Source organism: Protopterus annectens, chromosome 1.part1 (assembly GCF_019279795.1).
Source record: "Protopterus annectens isolate FY-2018-M chromosome 1.part1, PAN1.0, whole genome shotgun sequence".
In the NCBI taxonomy this organism is placed as follows: Eukaryota; Metazoa; Chordata; order Ceratodontiformes; family Protopteridae; genus Protopterus; species Protopterus annectens.
The window spans coordinates 790,672,490-790,697,489 of NC_056726.1; the positions used below are offsets into that span (position 1 = coordinate 790,672,490).

Consider the following 25,000-nt stretch of genomic DNA (forward strand, 5'->3'; position numbering starts at 1 on the left):
AGTCCTGACTGCAACATGTGTTGCAGCATCAGGGAAAAAAAATTCTGTTTGACTGGGAGGTTGAGGAGGGATCCATTGTCTGGTGTCAGCTGTAACCCTACAGAATCATCTTCAAAACCCATTTGTCTGACTTTATCCGATATCAAGTAAAGGCAATGAGGATCAGGTGCTAAAAACATGTAATGGGGATGGGGGCAGGAGGTGGAGAGAAGGTGACCAAGTCTCTGGCATAGTCATTCGGAAGCTGGTGTTTGACCCTTCTGGGAATTTTCCTTGTTTTTTGGAAGGGGGGTTGGGATCAGTTTCCTCTTGTCATTTCTTCTTGGGTACTTATTAGGCTGTGATCTTTGTTAGTTTTGTCCTTTGGAAAGGGAGACAGTTTTGGATGGAAGAATGTGAGGACCTAAAAAATCATGGGAATTCCCTGTATTAACTTACCTCTCTCATCCCATTGCTTGAAGGCCTGTGTAGCAGCAGGCCCAAACAAAACCTTGGAATCTAGAAGAGAACTCAATACTTTTTTTTTTACTTTAACTCATCTGAAAAGTTTTGGTTATGTACCCACACAAATTTTCTCAAAACAGTAGCTGAACCACAAGCCCTGGGAACAGTATCAGCAAAATCATACAGAATTGTCAATACACGTTTATAGACTTGAGACAGGTAAGCCACAATCTCATTAACAAAAGCCCTATCTTCAGGCGTCTGAGAAACAGAAACTTCTCCCAAACTACTAGCACATTTCAAAATAAACTTCCACATAGAAGTCCTAGTAGTTAAGGATTCTGAGCTAAAAAGTAAAAGTAGAAAAAAGTTTCTTATCCTTTCTCTCCAACCAGTTACTCTGCATATCCCCTGGAAATGGATTGGAGGTGGAAAAGCTTTTTTGGTACTGGAGTTACAGGCATAATGGGAGCTAGGTCAGCTGTAAGATGAGAATAGAAATGTATTAGCTTAAAAAACTCTACATAAGTTTATCTGCTTTTTAGCAAGTGATGAGAAAGAATCAGGTAAATAAAAGTCAGTTTTAAAGGCATCCTCCAAAGCTGGAAAAATAAAAGAAATTGCTGGAGTATTACCAACTTCTTGTTCAAGTAAATTATAGTAGCTGCCAAACACAGGGGGAGTATCCATCTTTTCCAAGAAAATACATCTCTTATTCTGGAAATAGACTCAGAAAAAGAGAAATCCTCCAGCTGAACAACTTCAAGTTCACTGACAGATGAATGGAGTCATCAGCTACAGAACAGCCAGGTGACAAAACCCCACCTCTGTCAGCATCAGAATATTCAGTAAAGGTACCCTCTTCCTTAGCACAAATATAAGGTGGAGACATATTGCACCCCCAAATGAATGTCTGCAATAAACTCCTGGCTAAGATAATAACATCATTTAAAAAGGGGGGAAATCCTCGCCTTACTTTCTATGTGATTAGTTTTCTCTATTTCTAGGTACAACCTTAAGTTAAGAGTGGCTAGGGGATAGCATTTATTTCCTAGCAAGAGGTCTCTTTACCCAGGCACTTTGAGATGATCCTCCCCCAATATCTCCTGACCGCAAAATGGATAGTTCTCCCATGCCCAAAGCAGGCCCTAAAACAGCCATAGAGGAAGTATCTGATCCCCAGTCTACAGTGTCTGGCAAGGCTAAACAAGAGGGATTCAAAGAAACAAGTAAGTGGTCTAAGGAGTCAGCAGAAACAAAAAATGCTTTTTTTTTTCTTTTTAGGTACATTTGGAGAAAGACAAACAGGACCAGGGTAAGTATCCATGATGTAGCCAGGTTAGAAGCCTGATTGTCAACAGCCAGTCAGAAGGTAAGTTATCATTAGTAAGCACATAGCCCTTTCAAAAAAGAAGCAAGTTGTTCAAAAGAATATACATCGGAAGGACACAAAATTTCCCTGTAAACAAACAATCAGATTTACAAAACTTAGCTGCCCTATAAATCCATGGGAAAATGTAAGTAAACACAAGGATTCACATAAAGGAGCATTTTTCTCTTTGAAAATTACTTTTAGACTGTCTAAAATACTAAAAAATTTAAATAAACACAGTCTAAGCCCTAGAACATGAAATGACAGCCTGTGTCTGCAAAATAATTGCTAAAAAGATAATAACAGTAATTGAGGAATGTCTAAAGATGTGGCTGAAAAGCAGGCATTCTTCTACGGCAATTTCCAAAAAAAACAGTAGAAACACTAAAATGTTGTTGTTGTTGTGTCTTTCGACTTATCCCGGTTACGGGTCGCCACAGCGGAACTCCGGTCTGGTTTGGTAGTGGATTTTTACGCTCCTAGTTACCAGCCCTGACGCACAACATTCAACGAAGGGACACCCATTCACGCATGCCTCCACACAGAAGACGCTCTAGCTGAGAATCGAACGCGACAACGTATTGCTGTGAGGCGACAACGCTACCGCAGCACCACTACCGCGGGTACTAAAAACACAAATATGTAACAAAAATATTACTTGCATATGTGGAAAGGGTCCCAAAATGGGTCTTATCAGTCTGACCAGAAGCCTTGGCAGACTGCTGGTCCACAGAAGCCTCAGAGATGCATCTGCACTAGGCGGCAAGAAAGTACTGAAGATTTTTAGTCACTCTAGCTACTTTTATAGTTCCCTCCAAAAGGGAGGGAGGGTGACTACGTGGATGGGGGTTACAACTTTGGGAAGCTGGCCGGGAACTATATCCTTAGCAGAATACAACTCATACCTTACTGCATAAGTGAGAATGATGAACATCCACATTTGCAATTTTTAATTAATTTTCTCAGTTTCTGTCACATCAAGGGAAGAAACTGTTGACCACAGACAATACTTTCAAAGTCTTGTTATGTTCTTCTGGCAAGAGTGATGTTCTTCCAGCGTTATGTACATAAACAAGGAAACAAAGGTCCTTCTGATATCCTGATACAATAACAACTGTGACAGTAGGTAAAAACACTTTCTTTTATAAGAATATAAAGCTACAGGGATGCTCTTCTACTGCCACCAGACTCCAAACAAACGACAGACATGGTTTAATTATCCTAAAAGGTTCAGCTATCACAGTAGTTTGATTAGCCTTATTGTTAAGAGCTGTTATTGTTTTTTATTTCTTCTAATGACAGGCAGAAGCCATGTTTGCAAAATACTCTGTGTTTTAACCGAAAGAATGGGAATGAGGAAATTACATTACAATGCACTGGCGGCATAAGGACCACTGTTTCAGTGCTGTTTAGGACCAGGATGACCGTGAGTACATTATGGTGTTAAAGCACAGTCACACAATATACTTCATCCAATGGAAAAACCTTATGTTTGGGTACTCGTTTTATAATGTACAATATTCCAGAATCCAATACATAAGAAAATGATTAATGGATACCTATACGTAAGGAAATGATTAATGGATACCTAACAGATGCCCAGCTCAATGACATGAAGAGAGTGGGCCATATATTATCCCACTGCCACTCTGTCAGCGAGCTGTACAAATATAACTTGCATCCAACACTCCTCAGATTAAGAAACACAAACTATTCAGAGCTTGGGTATCTTCAGCTCTAGCTAGACCTATTACCATAAACAGTCTCTGAAGAATCAGTTTTTGAACTATGTGTTCATCCTTTGTATCAATACCTTAAGAAATATCCCCACCCTATATGTACTTACACATGCCACAGTCTGGACTTTCAAGAAAAGAGAGCTCCAATATAACTTAATGCCATCAATTATCAACTTAACTCTATTCTGTTACTCTTCTGCTATAAATAGAAGAGTTCTGAAAAACAAAGCAATGCTTATTCAGACGCAGCCAAAAATAAGACCTCCATGCAAAGTGAATTCACCCACATCTAACAAAATACAGACAATCCCTCACTTCAAATATTTAGGCCTGGGGCCAGAACCTACTTTCAGTTTTTATTTTCAGGGAGGAAAAGGCTCAGGCAAAACTTAACATGCTTTTTAGAGTCTAGAGCAATCAGAACCTGTTAACAACGGAGGCTACACATGCACTAGAAAGTGCCTTTACTCCTGTCACTAAAAATCAGTGCTTATGTCCTCCCCCACTAACCAGCTATGATAATCCAAATATGCAGAGTTAGTCAATATGATAATCCTAATATGCAGAGTTAGTCAAAATATACACCAATAACAATAGCAGTGCATCTCTATAGCAAATGCCAGGTGGCTCCCCAATGCAGAATGGTCCATGCCTGTTCACTGATCTTTAAACTTCACAACAATGGATTCTGTCCATCTTATGCATATCTTACCTTCAAACTACAATACTTCTCACACCTTATCACCTCTTCACTCTCCATTCCTTATACACAAGACCCAGTGTGATAACAGATGACAGCATTCAGCAGTACTGTGCTCAAAATGTGGAACCCCATCCTTAATCATATTCTTACAACTCCTTCATTACCAGGTTCATCAGCAACTTGAAAATGCTCCTCCATGACTCATTCAAAAACAAAAGCTTAAGGGATATTATGTAAAGTTGCTAAATTACTATAGGTATGAGTCGCTTCTGCTGTAATACAAAATCTGCATTGATGAATGATATTTACATCTGAAATACATGTACTTTACATCTGCTATTCACATTTATGTATTTATGTTTATGAATTCTGCATTCTACATCACTTTTGAATAATCAGTTTCCAGTTTATCAATAGGATATATTTTTCATATCTATCTATTTTGCTTTGTATTTTCCTATCTGTGGCAGAAATGGCACCAGTGTGGAAAAGTCCACCCAAATTATCAGACAACTCCACCCACATGATTATAGGTGGGCTTTTCTAAGGGGACCTGCCTTTCTGATTACAAAACAGAAGAGTAACATGTATGACATCTATTCTAAGGTAATCCACAGTACATTATTACCGGTGATTATTAGCCTGACGAGCCTGGTCTGCATGGCCATGGAACGTATCATCATGGAACTCATAAACAAAGACATTGGTAACCTCCAAACTCTGGATCCCACCCAGTTCGGGTTTGTGAAAGGCAGATCATGCCTTCTGAACCTGATCGACTTCTTTGAGGCAGTCACCAAAGCCGTAGATGAGGGTAAGGTGGTTCACACAGCCTATCTTGACCTCGCCAAGGCTTTCGACACCATTCCCCATTCTAGAATTATATCTAAACTCACTAAACTAGGTATAAATCCCTACATCACAAGATGGGTTGCCAACTGGCTCACTGACATTCCTGGGACCTCTCCTGGTTGGTATCTGTTTCTCTGAAGTTCAGGCTAACACAGACGGCCTCTGGCTAATGAAGTTCACAGATGACTGCAAACTAGGAGCCATAGTCAAGTCCCCAAATGATGTGGACATCCTACAGAAGGGCCACACTGAGACAGATGCCTGGTGTCAGAGCCATGGCCTCAAGCTCAATGCCAAAAAGTGCAGTGTCATCCCCTTTGGTAAAAACTCTGTACCGATGAACTACCACATAGGCAGCAATCTACTTAACACCGAATGTGTGATAAGAGACCTTGGGACCCAGGTGGACAGTAGTGTCTCCTTTGATGGTCACATCGCCACAGCAGTGAGGAAGTCCTTCTACATGGCACACCTCATCATAAAAGGGTTCTCATCCAGGAAAAAAGAGGTCATTGTTCCCCTCTACTCGACACTTAGACACATTATACAGTACAATTTTGGAATGTACCTCACAAGACATCTGCAGCAGCTGGAAAGGCCACAGAAGTACCTCACAAAGAGGATTACTGGCCTCAAACAAATGCCCTACACTGACCATCTCAAAAAAACTCCAGCTTTACTCCGTAGCATATCACCTACTGCGAGGTGATCTCTAACTAACATATAAAGCTATGTCAAACCCAGAGCTGTTGGACATGCTACACCTACAGAAATCCCAGTCCCTCTGAGCTACACGCTCTGGGGACCTAAACCTTGTCACCACAATAAACAGGACATGCTGGAGGGACAGATTCCTGTCCCAGAGACTTCCCACAATCTGGAACAGGCTACCCATCTATGTCAAGCAAAGTTCTTCATTAGCACTCTTCAAGAAAAATCTTGATGAGTGGATGGGAAATAGGAAATACACCCCGAGGATCACTTCTGTGCCTCTGCTCGACAGTGGCACAGGAAAATAACTTTCTTGGGTGGTATAAGCCAGGGAACCTTGTTGGCTAGACTTACGTAGGCCCTTGAGTCGATAGCCTAGTACCTATCTATGAACCTATGATGAGGAATGCTACTGTCAGACATCAGTAAACGTAACCATCTCCCAGTTCATCACAGGTCCTCCTCCATACTCTCAACACGCAGACATAAAATTCTCATTCTAGTTCACTGTCTCATTCCTTAAATCCACTCTGTACTCATATTTCATCTCCAGAATGCTTCTTTGCAACCAACTAAATAGAAACTCTTCCACAACTCCACATTTTACATACAACTACGAAGCCCTCACTTGTAATGCATGTAAAACTTTGGAATGCCATTCTGCATAGCATCTGATGTCTAGCAACTATTGTCTGCTTTTAAAGCTGCTCTGAAAACTCACCAAGAAACTACCCAGTTGCAATACTCACTGTGGGGTTTCAAGAAAGGTCTCTCCTATTTTTGCCCTCACTATCTCTCATTCAGAAAAGTCCCTGGTAGAGCCAATTCTCTTGATTTATGCTATTCCTTTTACCTTTGCAAATACACACTATATTGTCTTGCTTCCAAATGACCTGCACACTTACCCACCAGACACGGCTCAACTATTATGCTTAGTAACTTCTATAGAATTTGTCTATAAACAGTATGTATACTTTGTTAACAAGTGTTTTTGGTACTTACATATTATCGCAACCAGATTTTCGGGGTTGCGAAATTCACTTCCTGGAATAGAAATGACTTCAGAAAACACTGTTCGGTGTTTTTTGAAGTCATTATTGCAGAAAAAAAGTTTGCAGTACCTTCAGTCTGTCAAACATTTCAAGAAACAGTCTTCCAGTTTTATGTGCATTACACACATGCACACTTGAATTGGATGCTCTCTTTCTGACAAACACAAAGCCTGTCATGCAGTATTACAAGCAGAGCTATTCACATGTGGGAGTCTACATTTTTTTGTTAATAAGGACATGTATGTCACCTGGTATGTCAATGGAAAAAATGTGCAGTGTTCATACATGGATCAATGTGTGTCTTCAAATATGAAAGCAACTTACATATTGTACGCCAAGTCCCACAATGTTTTCAAGCCAATAAAAGTAGACACACAACCACTCCTAGTGCTGAACTCAACACTCAATGTTTTTACAGCACGCTACCTACAAATCCTAAAAATTGTACGTGATAATTGCCAAAAGAAGCACTACCAATATCCCAGAATACTTTTGAACACTTTACCCTTCCGTAATACATTTTTTCACTTGCTTACTACACTTCTATAAAGTAGATTGTATCGCAACATCTGTATCGCAAAATCTGGTTTCGATAATACGCAAGTACCATGTTTTTTTACTGAATTTAGTATAAAATTATGTGTTTTATGTTTGAATGAATTATTTAAACTACTTTTGGGCCATGTGACATTTTACTATGCTTCTTTTACAGGTATTTAAGATTCTACAGAAGTGATGTTTTTTTTTTTTTTATTTTGATGAAGTTCCAGTTTTGAACAGTGAGGAATAAAAGTGCTCAGTTTGAACTCATGACTATGTCCTACAGGCCTTTGTGATTTTGAGTTATTAGTTAATTTAGTACTTTGGTTGGAAACGTTTTTTATGCATCAGTAGAACAGTGATGATCCAGAGGAAGTGGAGTGCAAAACAACAGCGCTATTGTTTTCGTGAGTCTAGATGCATAGAAAGTATTCAGTACACTTAGCGTGGATATTATAAGTACAACAATGGTAGCATGTGTTCCCTGATAGACTAAAAAGGAGGACATAACAGAGTTAATAATGGGGATGGGATAGCTCCCATGTGACAAGCTGTGTTTGAACACAGAAATCAGGCAAGGATGTCCTCCTTCCTGTACATTACTTGCTTCATACTTATAATAGTAAACAAATAAAAATAAGGCATTCAAAAATTCAAGGACTTAATTGCTGTAATAATCTTTAGCCTCATTTACAGATGACACTATTTGTACTTGATAAATCCAGAATATGGCATTTCATTGTTCTGGCATTTTGAAATAGTTTCAAGGAAGATGAAACAAAAGTTACAGTGGTAAGCTATGCAGCCATGAATGAATGAATTAGCTCAGCAGTACTTGTGCTTATGGGAACATGACAAGATGCCATAACTAGGTGCATGGATTAAAAAAAATGAAAAAAGTTATGGCAGCTAAGGATAAGTCAAAAGAGACTGAAAAGAAGACACTACATTATGAAACTGGAAACACTTGATTATGGTCATGGACAGTAAAATAAAAGCAATAAAAATGTTTTCAGTCCCTTTAGTCTTATATATAGATACATATCAAGGATATTTTCGAGAAGAAACAGTGAACAACAGTTAATAAAGAGTTGAAAGTATTTATTTGATTAAGGAGCAAGAGATAACTGTGGTAAATCTATTTAGGGTTATATGAGTTGAAGGGGTACTTTAAGGCTATTGCTCATATATAAAATAAGCATATATCTATAAACAAAATGTTACAAATCAAAGCAAAGAAGGATAATAATGAAATGGGGGGCCGTTTGAAAGATAAACAGTTTGAGAGATAGAAACTGGGATTTTCAAAGCAAGCCTCCTTAGCAAAAAACATCCAGACTATTATATTTATAAAACAGCAGAAAGTATTCTAAGGAATAAGGCAACACAGGAATGAAGAAAGGAGATTTTACCAGCAGGCATGTCTGCAAGAAGTATAGAAAGTAGCAAGAGGGGAGTGGAATTTATTGTAGGAAATTAGCAAAGGAACAAATGTACTGGCAGCAATAGTGCTATAAGGCTAAACAGGAGTTTGGACTGTAGATTACAAATTTATTTATTTATTTTAAGTTTATGTCATTTTTAGACACAGACAGGGGCTATTTGAACAGAGCATATAAACAGAAATACAGATTATTGAGTAAAGCACATTATACAACGACCCCCCCCCATTAATATTCAAAAACGTGCACGCTGATTGGTCAGCGTGCACGTTGTAAATCAGAGTTATAGTAATGGAAAAAGGTCCGGTCGCCCGGACTTTTTCCATTACTATAACTCTTTTTTTGTACAGCAATGGAGAACGCAAGATCTCCGTTGCTTCACACTGTCTCGCTATATTAAACGAGTTTAACATAGCGAGACAGCTTTAAAAAGATTCTCCGTTGCTTTTTTTAAAGCTGTCTCGCTATGTTAAACCCATTTAACATAGCAACACAGTTTGTAAAAAGCAACGGAGATCTATCTTTCTCCGTTGCTTTTTTCAAAATTGTCTCACTATGTTAAATGGGTTTAACATAGCGAGACAGCTTTAAAAAAAGCAACGGAGATTCTCCATTGCTTTTTTTAAAGCTGTCTCACTATGTTAAACCCATTTAACATAGCGAGACAGTTTGTAAAACGCAACGGAGATCTTGCTTTCTCTGTTGCTTTTGCCCACAGCTCTGATGTACTGCGTAGGCATACGCAGTACATCAGAACTGCCGCAGAATACCAGACAGCTGCGGAAGGGCAGCAAGGAGGCATTATACAATGCCATTATTTAAGAAAATAATTATTTTTTTTTCTTAAATAATATCATTGTATAATAGCAATAACCCACGCCTGGGTGTGGGTAATGCTGGATTTACCCACGGTTGGCTTTGTTTGGCCACTCGGTCTTCGCCCTCGTGACCAAACCACACCAACCATGGGTAAATACAGCATTACCCACACCCAGGCGTGGGTTATTGCTATACTATGCAATATACACACAGTAAATAAATCACACATTAATCTCAGTAAGCATACAAAAAAACAAATCAAGTATTGAGCCAAGAAGTTGCACAAAAGCAAATAATTTGCATATTAATCCGTTTATTGCAATGGTTAAATAGAAAAGTTGTAATTTAAAGAAATGGCAAATGAAGTAAATAGCAATAAATAAATAAATAACAAAACTATAGCAGTACAGCTGAAACTGTAGGAAACAAAAGCTAGATTACAATTAAGGGTATTTTAAATAAACTAGTGCCAGTAAGCAATAGCAATTGTATTCTTTTATCAAGTGCTCTGTAATCTTTTTTTTTCTTGAAATGAGATAGAGCTTTCACTGCCAGTTACTGTCAGCACTCCCCAACCCTTCATCTTTGCCTACTGTCTGCTAAGTGAAAGACCAGATCTTGTAAAGATTTTACGGTAGTCTAGAATAGAAATTATGTTAAAAAAGGATAAATTGGTAGTGCATAAATAATTAGTATCATAACTATAAGAATCAATCAGAGGAGGTTAGAAAAGATTGGAAAAGGAGACTGTAAAGGCAATTAACAAAGAAACAACAGGAAGACATCTGTAGCGCTCTAAACTATAAAAGTCCCAAACGTTTAGGATGTTTACCTGAAGTGCTTCCAAAAATATCTTTTATTCCCCAAGTAGACTTTTTTTTATTGGGTAGATTGCAAATGACAGGAAATGGGAAAGAGGGAAGAAATTGGAAACGTTTTGGAAATGAAGTGAGATGGCAGATTTTAGAAATTCCTCAGAGTACTTTGATAGAAATGTTGGGACAACAAACAGTAGTTACTTCAGAAACAAATATTTTGCTCAAAATTTAGAAACTGAATTTCCTTAACATAGTAAAGTGTTAATGTGGCCTCTGTACTATTACACACATAACAATATGAACGTACTCTCTCAATATCCTGTGACATAGAAGTCCAAAATACTAGGCCTCTCAACCTTCTTTTGGTAGAATCAGTTCCTGGGTGGCCACGATGCAAAATAGTAATATATTCTTGTTGTAAGGATTTTGGAACAATCAATTTTGGACCTTTCATGATGATACCATCATCAAACAAAACTTCATCTGTTTAAGGAAAATAAGGTTGCAAGTCTACTGGTACACAAGAATGCTTTGACGGCCATCCTTGACTGATAAAGTAGTTGAGTTCTGAAGAACTTAATATGTGACTGTTTGACGTCTAAGCTCATCAAGACGTGTGGAAGAAAAATCTCTCACTTCCATTACTTCAAAATCAAGTTTCTCATTTTCATGCTGTTCAATGGCATTTCTGGGAAATTTGGATAATGTATCAGCAAGATAAAGAAGTTTGCCTTTCGTGTAGACAAGACTGAAATTATACTTTTGCAATTTGAGCATTGTGCAGTGCAATCTGGTTGAAGATGCATACATAGGCTTCCTCAAAACAGTGACTAGAGGTTGGTGATCTGTTTTAGTCTAGATAGGTCTACCATAAATATGATCATGGAACTTCGACCACGCAAACACAACTGCCAAGAGCTCTTTCTCCATCTGTGCATACTGCATGTCAGTTTGAGTTAGAGTTCTGGTAGCATAGCCTACAGGTCTACCCTCATGAAGAATGACTGTGCCAAGACCAAATTTAGAAGCATCACAAGAATAAGTAACTGGTTTGTGAAAATCATAGTAACTGTGAGTTGGTGGACTGGCATTTCTCTGTTTCAGGACATCAAATGCTCTCTAGTGCTGTTCTGACCATGACCAAGGAACATCTTTGCATGTCAGCTCTCTAAGCAGTGCCGAAACTTGGCTCAAGTTGAACTTGCCTAGGTAGTTAATCATGCCAAGAAAATGATGTAGGGCTTGAACATTGTCTGGAGCTGCCATCTCAAAAATTGCTGTTTGCTTGGAAGGATCTGGTCGTAAGCCTGAACTGGTAAATAAATGACCAACATAAGTAACTTCTTGTAGCCTGAACTTGCACTTCTGAAGAGTCAGCTTAAGATTCACTTCACGTGGTCTTTTCAGAACTTTCTTGAGGTTTCTGTCATGCTCAACTTCATCATTACCTCCTACTAGAGTATCATCTAGTATAATAGCACATGGATATCCAGAAAAAAAATGCTCCATTGTATGCTAGAAGACTTCATTGGCAAAATGTATCCCAAATGGCATTCTCAAAAATCTGTACCTGCAAAAAGGAGTACTGAAAGTAGTTAGCAATAAAAATTTTCAGTCAAGCAAAATTTGCCAAAATGAACTCTTTGCATCTTAAGACAGAAAAAACAGTGGCATTTGGCATAAGAGCAATGACTTCTTCGACTGTACGCATTGGATGATGAAGTCTTTTTAGTGCTTTGTTCAAATCTAGTGGATCAATATATATTCTGATATCATCTCAGCTTTTCTTATGAGCAACGACCATGGAGGATACCCATTCAGTTGGTTCTTCAACTGGACAAATTACACCTTGCTGTGCCATTTCATCTAGTTGGGCTTTGACTCTGTTCTGCATAGGTACCGGAACTTTCCAGGCTGGCCTGAAAACTGGACTGACTTCAGGGTCTAACCTCATGGAGTACACAACTGAGAGTTTGCCTAGTTTGTCTTGGAAAAGATCAACATATGTAGAAAAAACAGACTGGGTGAAATTAGAACAGTGGTCTTTCATGCTTACATGCTGCACTTCCTTATTAAATGAAAACAGTCCCATTTTCAAACTGTCTCTGAGGCCTAATAATGACTGTATGTGTCTTCTGACCAAGTAAAATTGCAAGTCATAGCTGTTCCCAGCATAGTAACATGAAAGCACTAGTGAACCATCAGTTTCAATTTCTTCACCTCTATAAGCAACAAGCTTTGCACACTTTGCCAAACCAAGCTTCTCTTCAGCATATACTCTAGCAAATGTTCCTGCTAACATAACATTGCACTTTGAAACTGGGTCAACTTTGAGCTTTATGGGTCTTCCATTTATCCGAACAGTACAAAATACTTTATTCTTTGCCCATAAACCTAATGCATTAACTGTTTCATTAAGCACAGACACACCATCAACATAAAAAGTAAGGTCACAGCTTTCTAATTGATCAACCTGTCTCTTTGAATGTTCTCTTTAAATAAAAGAATGTCCCTTATTTGATTTACAAAATCTTTTGAAATTATTCCACTTATTCCATTTGTGGAACTGCTGACCAAAAGCCAAGTACTTTTCTCTTTTGGGTTCATGATTTGCACCACAATTACGACAGTTGACTATTTTCTGAAAGAAAACAAAAAATATATACTTGTTTTCCCATCTTTCTAAGGTAGTACAGTCCAATTTTTAGGTTAGTGCTGAATTCAGGGCTGTGTTACAAGTTTCTGTGTTTGCCCATACCTTACTTGGATAGAAGGAAGTTTCTCTGTTCACTGTGAGAGAGGGAGCTTTGAGCAGCCTATCTGTCCCTGGAGAAGTGGTTTCAGCCCAGAAATTAGTAATTTATTGGTCATTTTGGGCTAATTTCTCTCTCTTTCATATCCCTGCTATAAAACCCGCATTTGCAAGATTTTTGTGCTAGTATACAGCTCAGCAAGCTCCTGCCTGGTGCCCTGCAGAGTTCTACAGCAGCAGAAAGACAAAAGAGACTTTGGAGTGATTAAGTATCATTTTTCTGCATTTTCTTGCTGCCTTTAGCTAATTCCACCCAAAACACCAACTTTCTAGAGTTTCTGTGATTTAAAAAGCTCGTTTCAGCTACATATTGCACTTATTTGACTGCCTGCACTTTAACAAAGTCGTGTTTGGGTTTAAATTACCTGTTTTAACTGTTGTAGGCTGCACACTCATGTGTGATGGTCATTTCTGTGCATTTAAAGTGTTTTTTTTATTGCATCTGCTTTATTTTCTGAAAAAAAAAAAAAAAAATATATATATATATATATATATATATATATATATATACTTGTTTTCCCACCTTTCTAAGATAGTATAGTCCAGTTCTCAGGTTAGTGCTGAATTCAGGGCTGTGTTACAGTTTCTGTGCTTGCCCATACCTTACTTGGATAGAAGGAAGTTTCTCTGTTCACTGTGAGAGAGGGAGCTTTGAGCAGCCTATCTGTCCCTAGCGGAGTGGTTTCAGCCCAGAAATTAGTAGTTTATTGGCCATTTGGGGCTAATTTCTATCTCTTTCATTTCCCTGATATAAAACCCGCATTTGTACGGTTTTGCGCGCCGGGCAGCGCCGTTTAGCTACGGTATAACTATTCCCGGCTCCAGAAAGACTATAATTTTTCCCTTGGAACTAGACAAACTTTCAACTTAAGCACTCAAACCATTCACTTCTCATACCGGCACTTGCTCAAAACTCATAGCAAGCACTAATAAACCTTAGCACTAGACCCCCCCATACTGTAGAGAAGAACAAGGCTCTCTATTCGACCTTACCAGCCAATCAGTAAAACAGCTCACTGTACCTATCCAGGCATGTCCAAAGGGCAGTTTCAGGTGTACTCTCCGGTCCAACTGGTGAATCTGGGCATTTTGAGGCAATGTTACAATTGCCTCATGTACACAGACAACCCTCTCCTCCTTCCACCAAACACTAATACATGCGAGAGATGCAATTATACAGCCAAACAGGAGGCTAAGCTCTCTCAACCCAAGACTGGACCAGGCAGTCAAGAGAAGGGAATTACTTGCATCACACCACCAGTGAAACCAGCACCGGCAAAAAAACACACATAAATACACGAAAACATACTCGGAGGCTCTAAATAAAGATTTGCAGAAGCAACAGAGACCTCCAAAGCAGACATCCAAGCAACCTCCACCCCCCAACACAAACCATGAAACACATACTTCACAAAACCAGTGTGCCACACAATCGCAGCCCTTAAGGCAAAATAACATACCCAACACACTAGTACTAGGTGACTCTATAGTCAGGCACACTAACGTCCCACTCACTAGGCTGTTCAAGGAGAAGGTTACTGTTAGCTGCCTGTCGGGTGCCAGGATCCTCCACATAACACAAGCACTCAGGTCACTCCAGAACAAGTAGAAATATGACTCTTTCATTGTCCCTGTTGGTGTGAATGACCTGAGCCATACCTCCCTGGACTACATGAAAAGAGACATGGAGGAGCTCTCTGATCACGTAGCCCAGGCCGGTATGGCCCTGACCCTGAGTAGCATCCTGCCCTCACCAAGAATGATACCACGGTATAGAGAAAAAAATGATCAATTTCAACAATTGGCTAAGCTTCTGGTGTCATTCAAAGGGGATCCAGTGTCTGTCAGCCTGAGATGACATGCTCGACAAGCCACGCTGCTTCGCTAGCGACGGCTTGCACCTGTCACCCTTAGGCTTCCGAATATTGGCCAAGGCTCTTGCTACCCCCATATTGCCTTTTTTAGGCAAGGCTCAAAAGACAAACCCACCCACCGCCGTAAATAGCACAAGTAACAAAAATCTGAGGGTAATGCTACTCAATGGCAGAAGTCTAAACCTCAAAATGCACGCACTCGAGGCACTCCTCAGTATGGAGAAAATCGATGTATGTGCAGTAACAGAAACCTGGTTTAAGGCTCCAGAGAGCACCCAGCACTACCAGGCTACAACTCATACCATATATTTTGGCCACAAAACCCAGACTGAAATACAAAAGGCAGAGCAGTATCCATATTCATCAAGGATACCCACACCTCCAGGTTAGTGGCACAGCACGATGCTTCAGAGAACATCCACGTGCAATTAACAATGGGAAAAACTGCTATTCAAATTATAGTTTGCTACAGATCACCTGCCATGTCCCAGGACCCCCACTCCACATTCCTGGAAACACTGGGAAACACAAAGGTCCTACCAAACACCCTGATATTGGGTGATTTCAATAACCCAAACATTAACTGGGAGAACTACTCAAGTACAAACTCCCTTGCCCAACGTTTCCTAGAATTTTATAAACTCAAACGCCCTGGATCATTCTTTAGCTATGTCAAGAATCTAAGTTGCAATTCTCAGATCTGCTCGGAGTTGGTGCAGAATGGCACAAAATACACTGAACTGACCAATATAGCCAACATCCTGGCAGACAGGTTCAGTGCAAACTTCATCCCCCTCTCACCCCCAAAAGGGCCCATAACTATACCAGAAGAATGTAGTGCCCCTGAAATTACAGACACTCAGGTTAAAACAGCCCTCTCCAAAGCCAAAAACACAGCATCAATGGGACCGGACGGTGTCCCAGACTGCGTCCTACACAACCTCAAAGATGAACTAACCCCTCACCTAAACACACTGTTTAAACTCAGCCTCTCCACAGGCTACATGTCCACTGAGGGCACACAGCAACGGTTATTCCACTCCACAAAGGTGGAGCCACATTGGACCCCGGGAACTATCGCCCTATAAGCCTGACAAGCTTGGTATGCAAAGCTATGGAGTGCATCATCTTGGATCTCCTTAACAGAGACACTGGAAACCTCCAAACACTGGACCCTACCCAGTTCGGCTTTGTTAAGGGCAGATAATGCCTCCTAAACCTGGTGGACTTCTTTGAGACAGTTACCAAGGCTATAGACGAGGGAAAGGTGGTCCACACAGCCTATCTAGACCTTGCAAAAGCCTTCGACACCATTCCCCACTCAGGTATTATAGACAAGCTTACCAGCCTGAACATAAACCCCTACGTCACGAAATGGGTTGCCAACTGGCTCACGGACAGAACCCACATGGTAAGAGTTGCGGGAGCTAGGTTTGACTCTAAACCGGTTACAACTGGCGTTCCCCAGGGCTCAGTCCTAGGACCCCACCTGTTCGGCATATACTTCTCAGAGGTACATGCAAGCACAGGAGGACTATGGCTAACCAAGTTGGCAGACGACTGCAAACTAGGGGCTATAACTGACACTCCGGTTGACAAAGACATCCTCCAAAGGGTCTCACTGAGACAGATACAAAAGTTGTAAAGGAAACCATTTTTTTCATAGAAAAAAATAAAATGCATCACTGATGTGATAAGGTAAAAGAATAAGCATTTATAAACTTAAAGGAGGTCAGAATATGTTCAAGTACATATAAACTGTGGGTCCATTAGAAGATAAATAAATATTTATTCAACATTTGTTGACCGGGAAAGTCCAACTAGGACAGAGCCTATTTTCAGCAGAGGCCCAGGGAAAAATGCTCCAAATGCATGTCTTTGGAATGTGGGGGGACACCGGAGCACCTGGAGAAAACCCATGCAAACACAGGGAGGACATGCAGACTCTGCACAGATGGTACTCCACCCAAGAATTGAACCGGAGGACCTCTTACTGTAAGGTGACAATGTTAACTGCTGCACCATTGCACTGTCCAAATAGTACAGCTGAAGCTGTTAATAACGAAAGAATGTAGTGACTACAGCAAGTACATGGCATACTTTATGCACGCATGTATGTCTGTAGTGGCAACAGTGCTGGCAGCTGGCCAAGAACAGCTTGCTAACTACAATTTACAGGAATGGCAGAAGATATTACCACAGAAAATTTAGAAGGAGTGCTAAAATATCAAAATTAAAAAACAAAAACACCAGAAAGTATCTGCTTCATTAGTCTGATATCCAAACACATATCTCTCAACATCTTTACTCAAGAATTCTACACAAAAACAAAAATAATGCGGGTGCACAAAGGACCAAAATCAGTGACAGCTTTGAAAAAATTGCTCTAAATTGCTTAAAAATCACAGAACATCAAGTTTTGATCAACATACATTTAACTATAAGAAGTATGACAACTTCAATGTTTGGCATTATTGACTGACTATAATCCTCAGTAATTTACCAGAAAATCATTTTTTATGAGGGACAGAGTAAAAATACGAGGAAAAATTAGTGAGAGTTGAGAGGTATTGCTCAACAGGATGTGTCTGCAGCTGGTCGTGCTCTTGTCTACTTCCATCTTACCTACTGTAATATCCTTTTACTGAAACTTCCTGACACTGAAATATAGAGGACTCCGAGTCACTGATCATAACAGGCATTTTGTGTGTTCTAGAAATGAACCTTGAGAAATGTTACTATGCAAAGAAGCTCAAGACATGCTTCTTGAAAACCATTTTCAGAACACAATCTGTGGTTTTGATTGGTGACCCAACCATAATTCTTTGTACAACACAGAAGTTTTAAATGCTGATTGTTTGGCAGAAAGTGGTACACTACAACCACTACAGCTGCTAAGACTTCTGATACACTTTCTTGGTGACAATATATTCTTCAGTCTTGCAGAGTTGCAGCATTTAAAGCAGTTAGTTGATTGCTACTGCAGTTTGTGAATGGCAGTTTAGAAGAATGGATCAACAATATGATGCAAATGATCTTCATCCTACAGCCTTGGCTTTCATGCCGTCAGCCATAATTTTCTTTCTGACTCAGAAGAAATCTCATTGGCAGAGCATGGATTGGATTGTCCCAGAGAATGGGTACTCATGCATAGTGCATTTACCTGGTTAAGAAAAAAAAAGTGGTACAGAGAGATACAGATAGACTACAAACTACAACCTGTTTTGCATACCAGTGCAAAAGAACTATTATAACTTTTAAACCTGTTACATGAGTCCTAGTGTAGTTCCTTTTAGAATCCAATCTATTAGGCAGCGCAGAACTACATAACAAACTGCAAAAAGTGCATAACAAGGTCACTCTTCATTTTTCTAATGTCATATAAGTGCACAGCAAGGTTATCTTTTTGCTTATTTCTGAGCATAATCGCCATGATCCATGCATTTCAAATCAATTACAGCTAATGCAAAACTCTTTGGCCAGACTACTTAATATGTTAGTAGTGTGAATTAATATGTCTGTTTCACAGCCTGCCCTTGCTTCTTATTTAACATCTTACTGTCTAAAATCTTGGGCTGGTCTGCTTGTCCTTACATAACCTGGGACTCTCTTACTGAAGGATCTTGGTGTGATATGCTGCCCTCTACCTCCCAGGGGTTGCTGCTGGTTCCACTGGCATGTCAGGAAATATCTGGCATACACTCCTTTGCCTACAAATCAATGCACTTACACTGTGACTTTCAATTGACCTGCATTTTGGATACCCTAAGTGTTACCAACTTCATGTGGTATTCAGTGTTATCTTCCTGGCCCAGTCCCAGATCTTCGGTTATTGACTTTGGTCTGTTAACAATAACTATTTATATTATTGTGAAAAGCTTGTTATTTATGTTATACTGATCATTACTTTTAATGTTTTACTGTGAATATGTTAATTTACATTGTTTACATTTAATTTACTTATATTTGCTATTGTACGTCTTAAATGCACTTAAAAAGCAATAACCATAGCTAAAATTGACACAAAACAGGAAACTTCAAGTAGCTCATATCTGACACCAATGTAAGAAGGGTAACCATCTGAAATGTCGGGACCCGTAAACACAGAGGGTGACTGGCAGAAGATCGGACATGTTTATACCAAGTCCAAGATGCCATTTCAATGAATATTCCCTTTTCTCTGAGTCATGGCGATCTCACGGATGGTATATATAAGGTCGGGGAGTGGGGGGGGGGCTTGCTCCTCACCTGGGGGCACGGGGGGGGGGTTGCCAACTATGACAAAAATTTCTGAACGAAATGCCAAAACATGTCATTCTGGAACATATTTACTCTATTAATGAATTTTTAATTTAAGAGGGAAGCAGCAGCTTAAAATAAACACTCCATGACTTATGCGTTGTATGCTTTTGTTTATCCTTGAACAGCACCCATAAGTACAACACAAGGGCAGATGCTTGCCTTTAAAGTGGGTAAAGCAAAATCCACAGTACAGCTATGACCACTCTGCAGCTCTAGCAGTCAATTCACACATTCTGAAATGCTTCCTTAGTCACCACCAAGAAAACTATGCTACTCAAGAAGTTTTACTATGAAAGACTCATAACCACTATATCCATATCTCTGAGACCATTAAAATATGGTCTATATGGGGAAATTCATCCACTATGTTATCTGTGTGAAGATGACAGCAAAGAGAATATGAAAATGTTTAAAAACAGCACTTATCCTCAGCAGACAATAAGTAATAGTGTTAATAACTTATTTTCTCTGTACTTCAAGATTCCCATGTCAGATGATGCCACACAAATACGTACCCGTTCATTTTGGATACTGAAATAATGGGACCAACTGATCCTCCAAGGCCTTCTTCCCCCTTGTATTACTTACTACTAAACCTGTTCTCAGCAGACAAGAAACAAGGGCACTTCACTGTAGCAAAGATCTGCAGCCTTAAGCAAGTCTACATGCCAGCAGAGAAAAACTAGAAAGAAGTAAAGAACTAAGCCTGACTATATAAAGACATCACATTTACATCAAACTTAGAGATATCATATAACTGTACATGTACTAAACAAAAGAGCCAGACATTGCCAGCATAAACACCATTAGCTGCTTCAATAAATGTAAACTCACCCTAAAGATCTACCTACTATATACTAAAATCCACCCCTTCATCTACCCAAAAAGATAACATCCTACTCTCCTTAAGCCTTCCTCTAGCTTTATCCATCAAAACCCGTAGGAAACACTATTTGATCTATAAAGTTATTTTAAACAACTCCGTTCTTACTATAAATCGCACTAACCTTAACTATCATTCTGACCCCTCACCCCTTTAAAATTATACCACTAGTGATTTTTTATTTCCCTTTATTAATTCTTTCAATCTAACACTACTCCTCTAGTAAACTTTTCCTTTCTTAACTTTCAACCTATTCAATATTTTCAAAAAAAAGTGTGTATGTGTGTGCACACACACACACACATATATATATATATATATATATATATATATATATATATATATATATATGTGTGTGTATATATCTTGTAAATTAATGTTTTTCTCTCTGATATTGTAACTTCCTACAATTTATAAGTCTGTTTCTCATTTTATGTTGTACTGTATTATACTGTAATGTCCGTAAATTTTTGTAAAATACTGTGCAATCATAAATGTGTTTGTGGAGTTTTTCTCTATGGGCTGCCACAGAAAATGGGCTCCTGTCCAGCCAAACTTTCCTGGTCAACAAATGTCAATACATTTATAAATAAACATGTTACAAAGATTACAATTACAAAATTACAAAGACATATGTCTGGATTGCCTCCGTTGAAAATTGGTTTGTTCCAAGTCGGACTTTCCCAGTAAACAAATGTTAAATAAAATAAACAAATGTTAAAATACAATAAATATTTACAATTTAGACCCAGAGTAATCTGGTTCTTGGCATTTTCCTTCAATCACAGTATTTATTTTCGATTTAAAAACACAATTATATTATAGGTTAAACTGGTAATAGGGCACCTACCAGCAGCAGGGTTTATTTCAGGCAGTGTGTCCTGATGCTGCAGCACCTTCAGATCCCCTGCTAACCTGGCTTGAGCAAAATGTATAAATGTAGGCTAGCTTGAGTGGCAAACAACAGCTAATAAAACAAGATTTAAAACTAATTAAAAAAAAAAGAAAAAAGAAGTTTAATTCTATCTTCACATAATGCATAGTACAACAGCAGAGAAAAATGATTTGACTTGTTCACTTGGTTTGCTTCTCTACCTACTGGATATGCTGTAAAGCCTACAAAATCCATAGGTTATTTTTCCAAGTCCACCTAAGAACCGTTACATCTGTAGGTGCTTTCTTGAATTCCAACATTGTTGTGTCAATACTACCTAACTAGAATGGTTGCTCAACAATGCACCATCCTTTCATAGGTGTTTACTAGGCTAACAACCACAAGGACCTTTTTAAGCCTAGCCATGCAACCCAAATCTCTGACAAGTTCTGGTACCTTTGATAAGTGTGAGCAGGGACTTGGAAGACGAAACATTTAATAGCAGAGGCCTGGGAGAGGAACCATTTACAGGCTGCCTGTGTCCATTAGAGACACAGATGCCAAACCAGGGGTGAATTTCCTATTCCCCATCCAACTAAGTTACACCTGAATTTGGTTAGAGAGGAACTCTTGTTTCACATGAATGGGTTGCCTGTTCCAGAGATGGTGTAGTCCCTAGGATACATACCTGTCTCTCTAGCAGGTCTTATTTATATCAACGGCAAGGTTTAAGTCTTCAGAATGTGTTATTATGGTTCATAGTTTAGTACTAGGCTAACTGCACTTGTGGGCCATTTTAAGCCTAGCCAATTACCCCAATTGAGAATCAAACCCTGCGCTTTGTGTCTGTAAGGTAAACACCTTAACCATTATGCCAGCCTCCCACCTGTTTTGTGGATATGCAGGAGGTCCATCAGAATGGGGTCCGACAATGCCCTAAATGCCATGCATACATCTCCCCTCAATAGCCTGTAGAACAAATTACAGGGATAAGGCCTTGAGGCAGTCTGCACAGAACATCTTTCTTATGCCCTGTATTGTTTTAGTGAGGAACCTCTGTGGATGGTCCAATTGCTGAATATGCTTGGTTAGACACATACCAACGGGGGCATTTTACTCAATGATAGGTCTGATGAATGGTGAACACAGTGGAACAATGAATTCCTAGATGCCATACCTTTGTTTATATGTTGCACAAGATAGAATGATTTCCTCACTATTGTAGACACATGATGATCAAAGGCTAGATTACGTTTACATGTGTCCCTAAATCCCTGTCTACTGGAACAACTCTAAGGGTGTGTTGTCAATATGACAGTTACTGGGGTGGATAACTTCCAGAAAGATACTATTATGGATTTCTTGGCATTTAGTTTTAGTCCATGGCTCTGACACCAGTTGTTTGTTTGCATCAGCCCTTCCTGGAGAACATTTGTGACAGTGTGGAGTTCAAGGACAGCTCATAATTTGCAATCATCTGCAAATTTAGTCAGCCAGATGCCATTGACATTGGGCTTGACTTCAGAGTAGTAAATGCCAAAAAGGAGCGGTCCCAGGACCGATCTCTGAGGGATTCCACTTGTGACTGGCCTCTTTGTACAGGTTGACTCCCCAATTCTAACTTTCTCATTTCTGTCTTTGAGACAGTTGACTATCGACACGGTGACATAAGGGTATGTACCTAAACTCTTGAGTATGTCAACAATGCCCGAGTGGGGTACTGTGTCAAATGCCTTGATCAGATCAAGGTAGGTAGTGTGAACCATTTTGCCCCCATCAGATCAAGGTAGGTAGTGTGAACCATTTTGCCCCCATCCACTGCTTTGGTGACTATTTAGTTTCAATACTCTCCTACACCTCTCTACCACTGCATCAATTAAGATAAAAGTCTCTTTACTCCTACTCATTAACAACAATCTACAATTTTCAAGGAGATCTTGGCTGAACATGCAGCATCCGATATCAAAAGAATGTGCACTCCATCAGCAAACAATGTGCAAGAACAGCCTGTTCTTTGCTTACAGAGTAACACTTGTATATTAAAGGCTAAGTGGCAACCCAACAGCTTCTGAGACAATTTTCAAATACATCAAGTCAAATCTGCAACACTTTAACAGCGTTTATATCAGAATCATTTTTACGATACAAATAAACAGTAGCTCTGACTGACAACTACACAAAAGAAGGAGTGTTGTCACAGCTATCCACAAAAGTTGTGAAAGCTGTAGGCGTAAAGACAATGAAGAATAAAGCGTTAAAAAATACCGTTATCACAAAACGGGAAAAAGCCAAAAGAAAGACAAAATATGATTCATACAGCCATGTTTAACTCAAGAACCTACTAATGCATAACTTTCGTTTTACATACCAGCCTACCACTAACTTTCATAACGTAGTACACAGCACCACAGGCTGTCATCAGCCGCTATAGCTTTGACTATTGATATGTAAGTGAAGATTCTGCCAGAGTTTCATAATTTACTACCTGGAGGAAGAAGATGGACTATAGTAGTTATTTTATTTTTCTTTCTGGTAAGATATGTCAAAGCACTGTATATATGTGTACGGTAAATTTACCTGTATTTTACCTCCTGACTTTACTTTCGTTTTTCTTGGTCTGACAGCCTCAGCCATCATTCCTTTTGCCTGCTGGCTGCAACAGCCTAGCAGCGGAAGACGCCCCGATTCTTGGTACAGTATTATTATTGTAGTACCTTACTTGTTTATGAAAAGCTGGAAGGAAACAAAACTCACAAGACAGCTAGAATGATGTCACTTGAATACCCACCAATCCTTCGATTGCTACGGAAAACGCGAAGGTACAAACTAAGTAAGTTTGTCATTTGGTAGGAATTTGTTACGAAGGTAGACCGACGAATGATAGGAAGATGTGAAAAGTCTGTGAATACATGTCATCATGACTATCACTTGGAACTGTAGTAAAAATCGGGTTGAAGAAATGTACCGCATATTGAGAGGCAGGTGCAGCAACAGTAGTACTGTAATTAAAACGAGAAGGGGGATTGATAGACTTACTCGTACAACAATTTATTTTTAGGAAAATGCCTCAAATTCAAGTTCTTTTCCTGTTAGTCCCTCCTAAAATGGGGGACTTTTGGAGAAAAAGTGCTGAATTGCACTTAATGAATAATTATAGACGTTTTACTTCAGAAAATGTTTATTAATTCAAATGCTTTTATTCTGTTAATGTGTATCGGTACTACTGCCCAAAGAGGGACTGTCCCTCGCAAAGTGGGATAGGTGGTAACCCTAATCGGTACTAATATTTTAAGTGTCCCTGGTAGTTTCTGGATTCGTACCTACGTCGATCTTTGTCCCCGATTCGTTGAGAGCTGGGCCCCTGTCGTGCAGCTGTAATAGTGAAGCAGTTAGCATATGCATTGTCAGCGTCCTCCGGAAAAAGCAGATGCTTCCACTTTTCAGTTCTCAATGAAATTCATCAATGGGCTAGCCTACTGTCCTAGATATAAGCTTTGTAACTTGCTACATGTGAAAAATGGCACCGTAATAAATTGTATGCGATGATACTCTTTGAACAAGTCCATTTGTGCATAGGTCTCAGCCTCTTAAGATGCCAGTGTTGAAAACAGACCCTAGCAAAGTGTGACTGTGTAACACCTTATTTTCGCACTGTGTGTTTCCATGGGACCTACTTGAAGTGGGCTTTCTGCCAGACGCATTAAATTAGTGAATACTGTACATTTTTAAAATTCAATAAGATACACGTCAGTAAGTAAAAACA

The 25,000-nt window shown here is 39.4% G+C and overlaps 1 protein-coding gene across 2 annotated transcripts in view; it reads right to left on the reverse strand.

Annotated features, from left to right (window-relative positions):
* EPG5 (ectopic P-granules autophagy protein 5 homolog) overlaps positions 1-24,027 on the reverse strand; it is a 2,535,958-nt gene extending 2,511,931 nt beyond the window's left edge. Inside the window, exon 1 of one of the 2 annotated variants that reach the window (XM_044078183.1) lies at positions 23,815-24,024. In XM_044078183.1, coding sequence (XP_043934118.1) covers positions 23,815-23,874 — 60 coding nt within the window. In that variant the 5' untranslated portion in view covers positions 23,875-24,024. Of the gene's footprint in view, positions 1-23,814 lie in introns of both variants that reach the window. The other variant, XR_006365599.1, reaches the window with a different exon arrangement.
* Between the last annotated feature and the right edge of the window lie 973 nt (positions 24,028-25,000).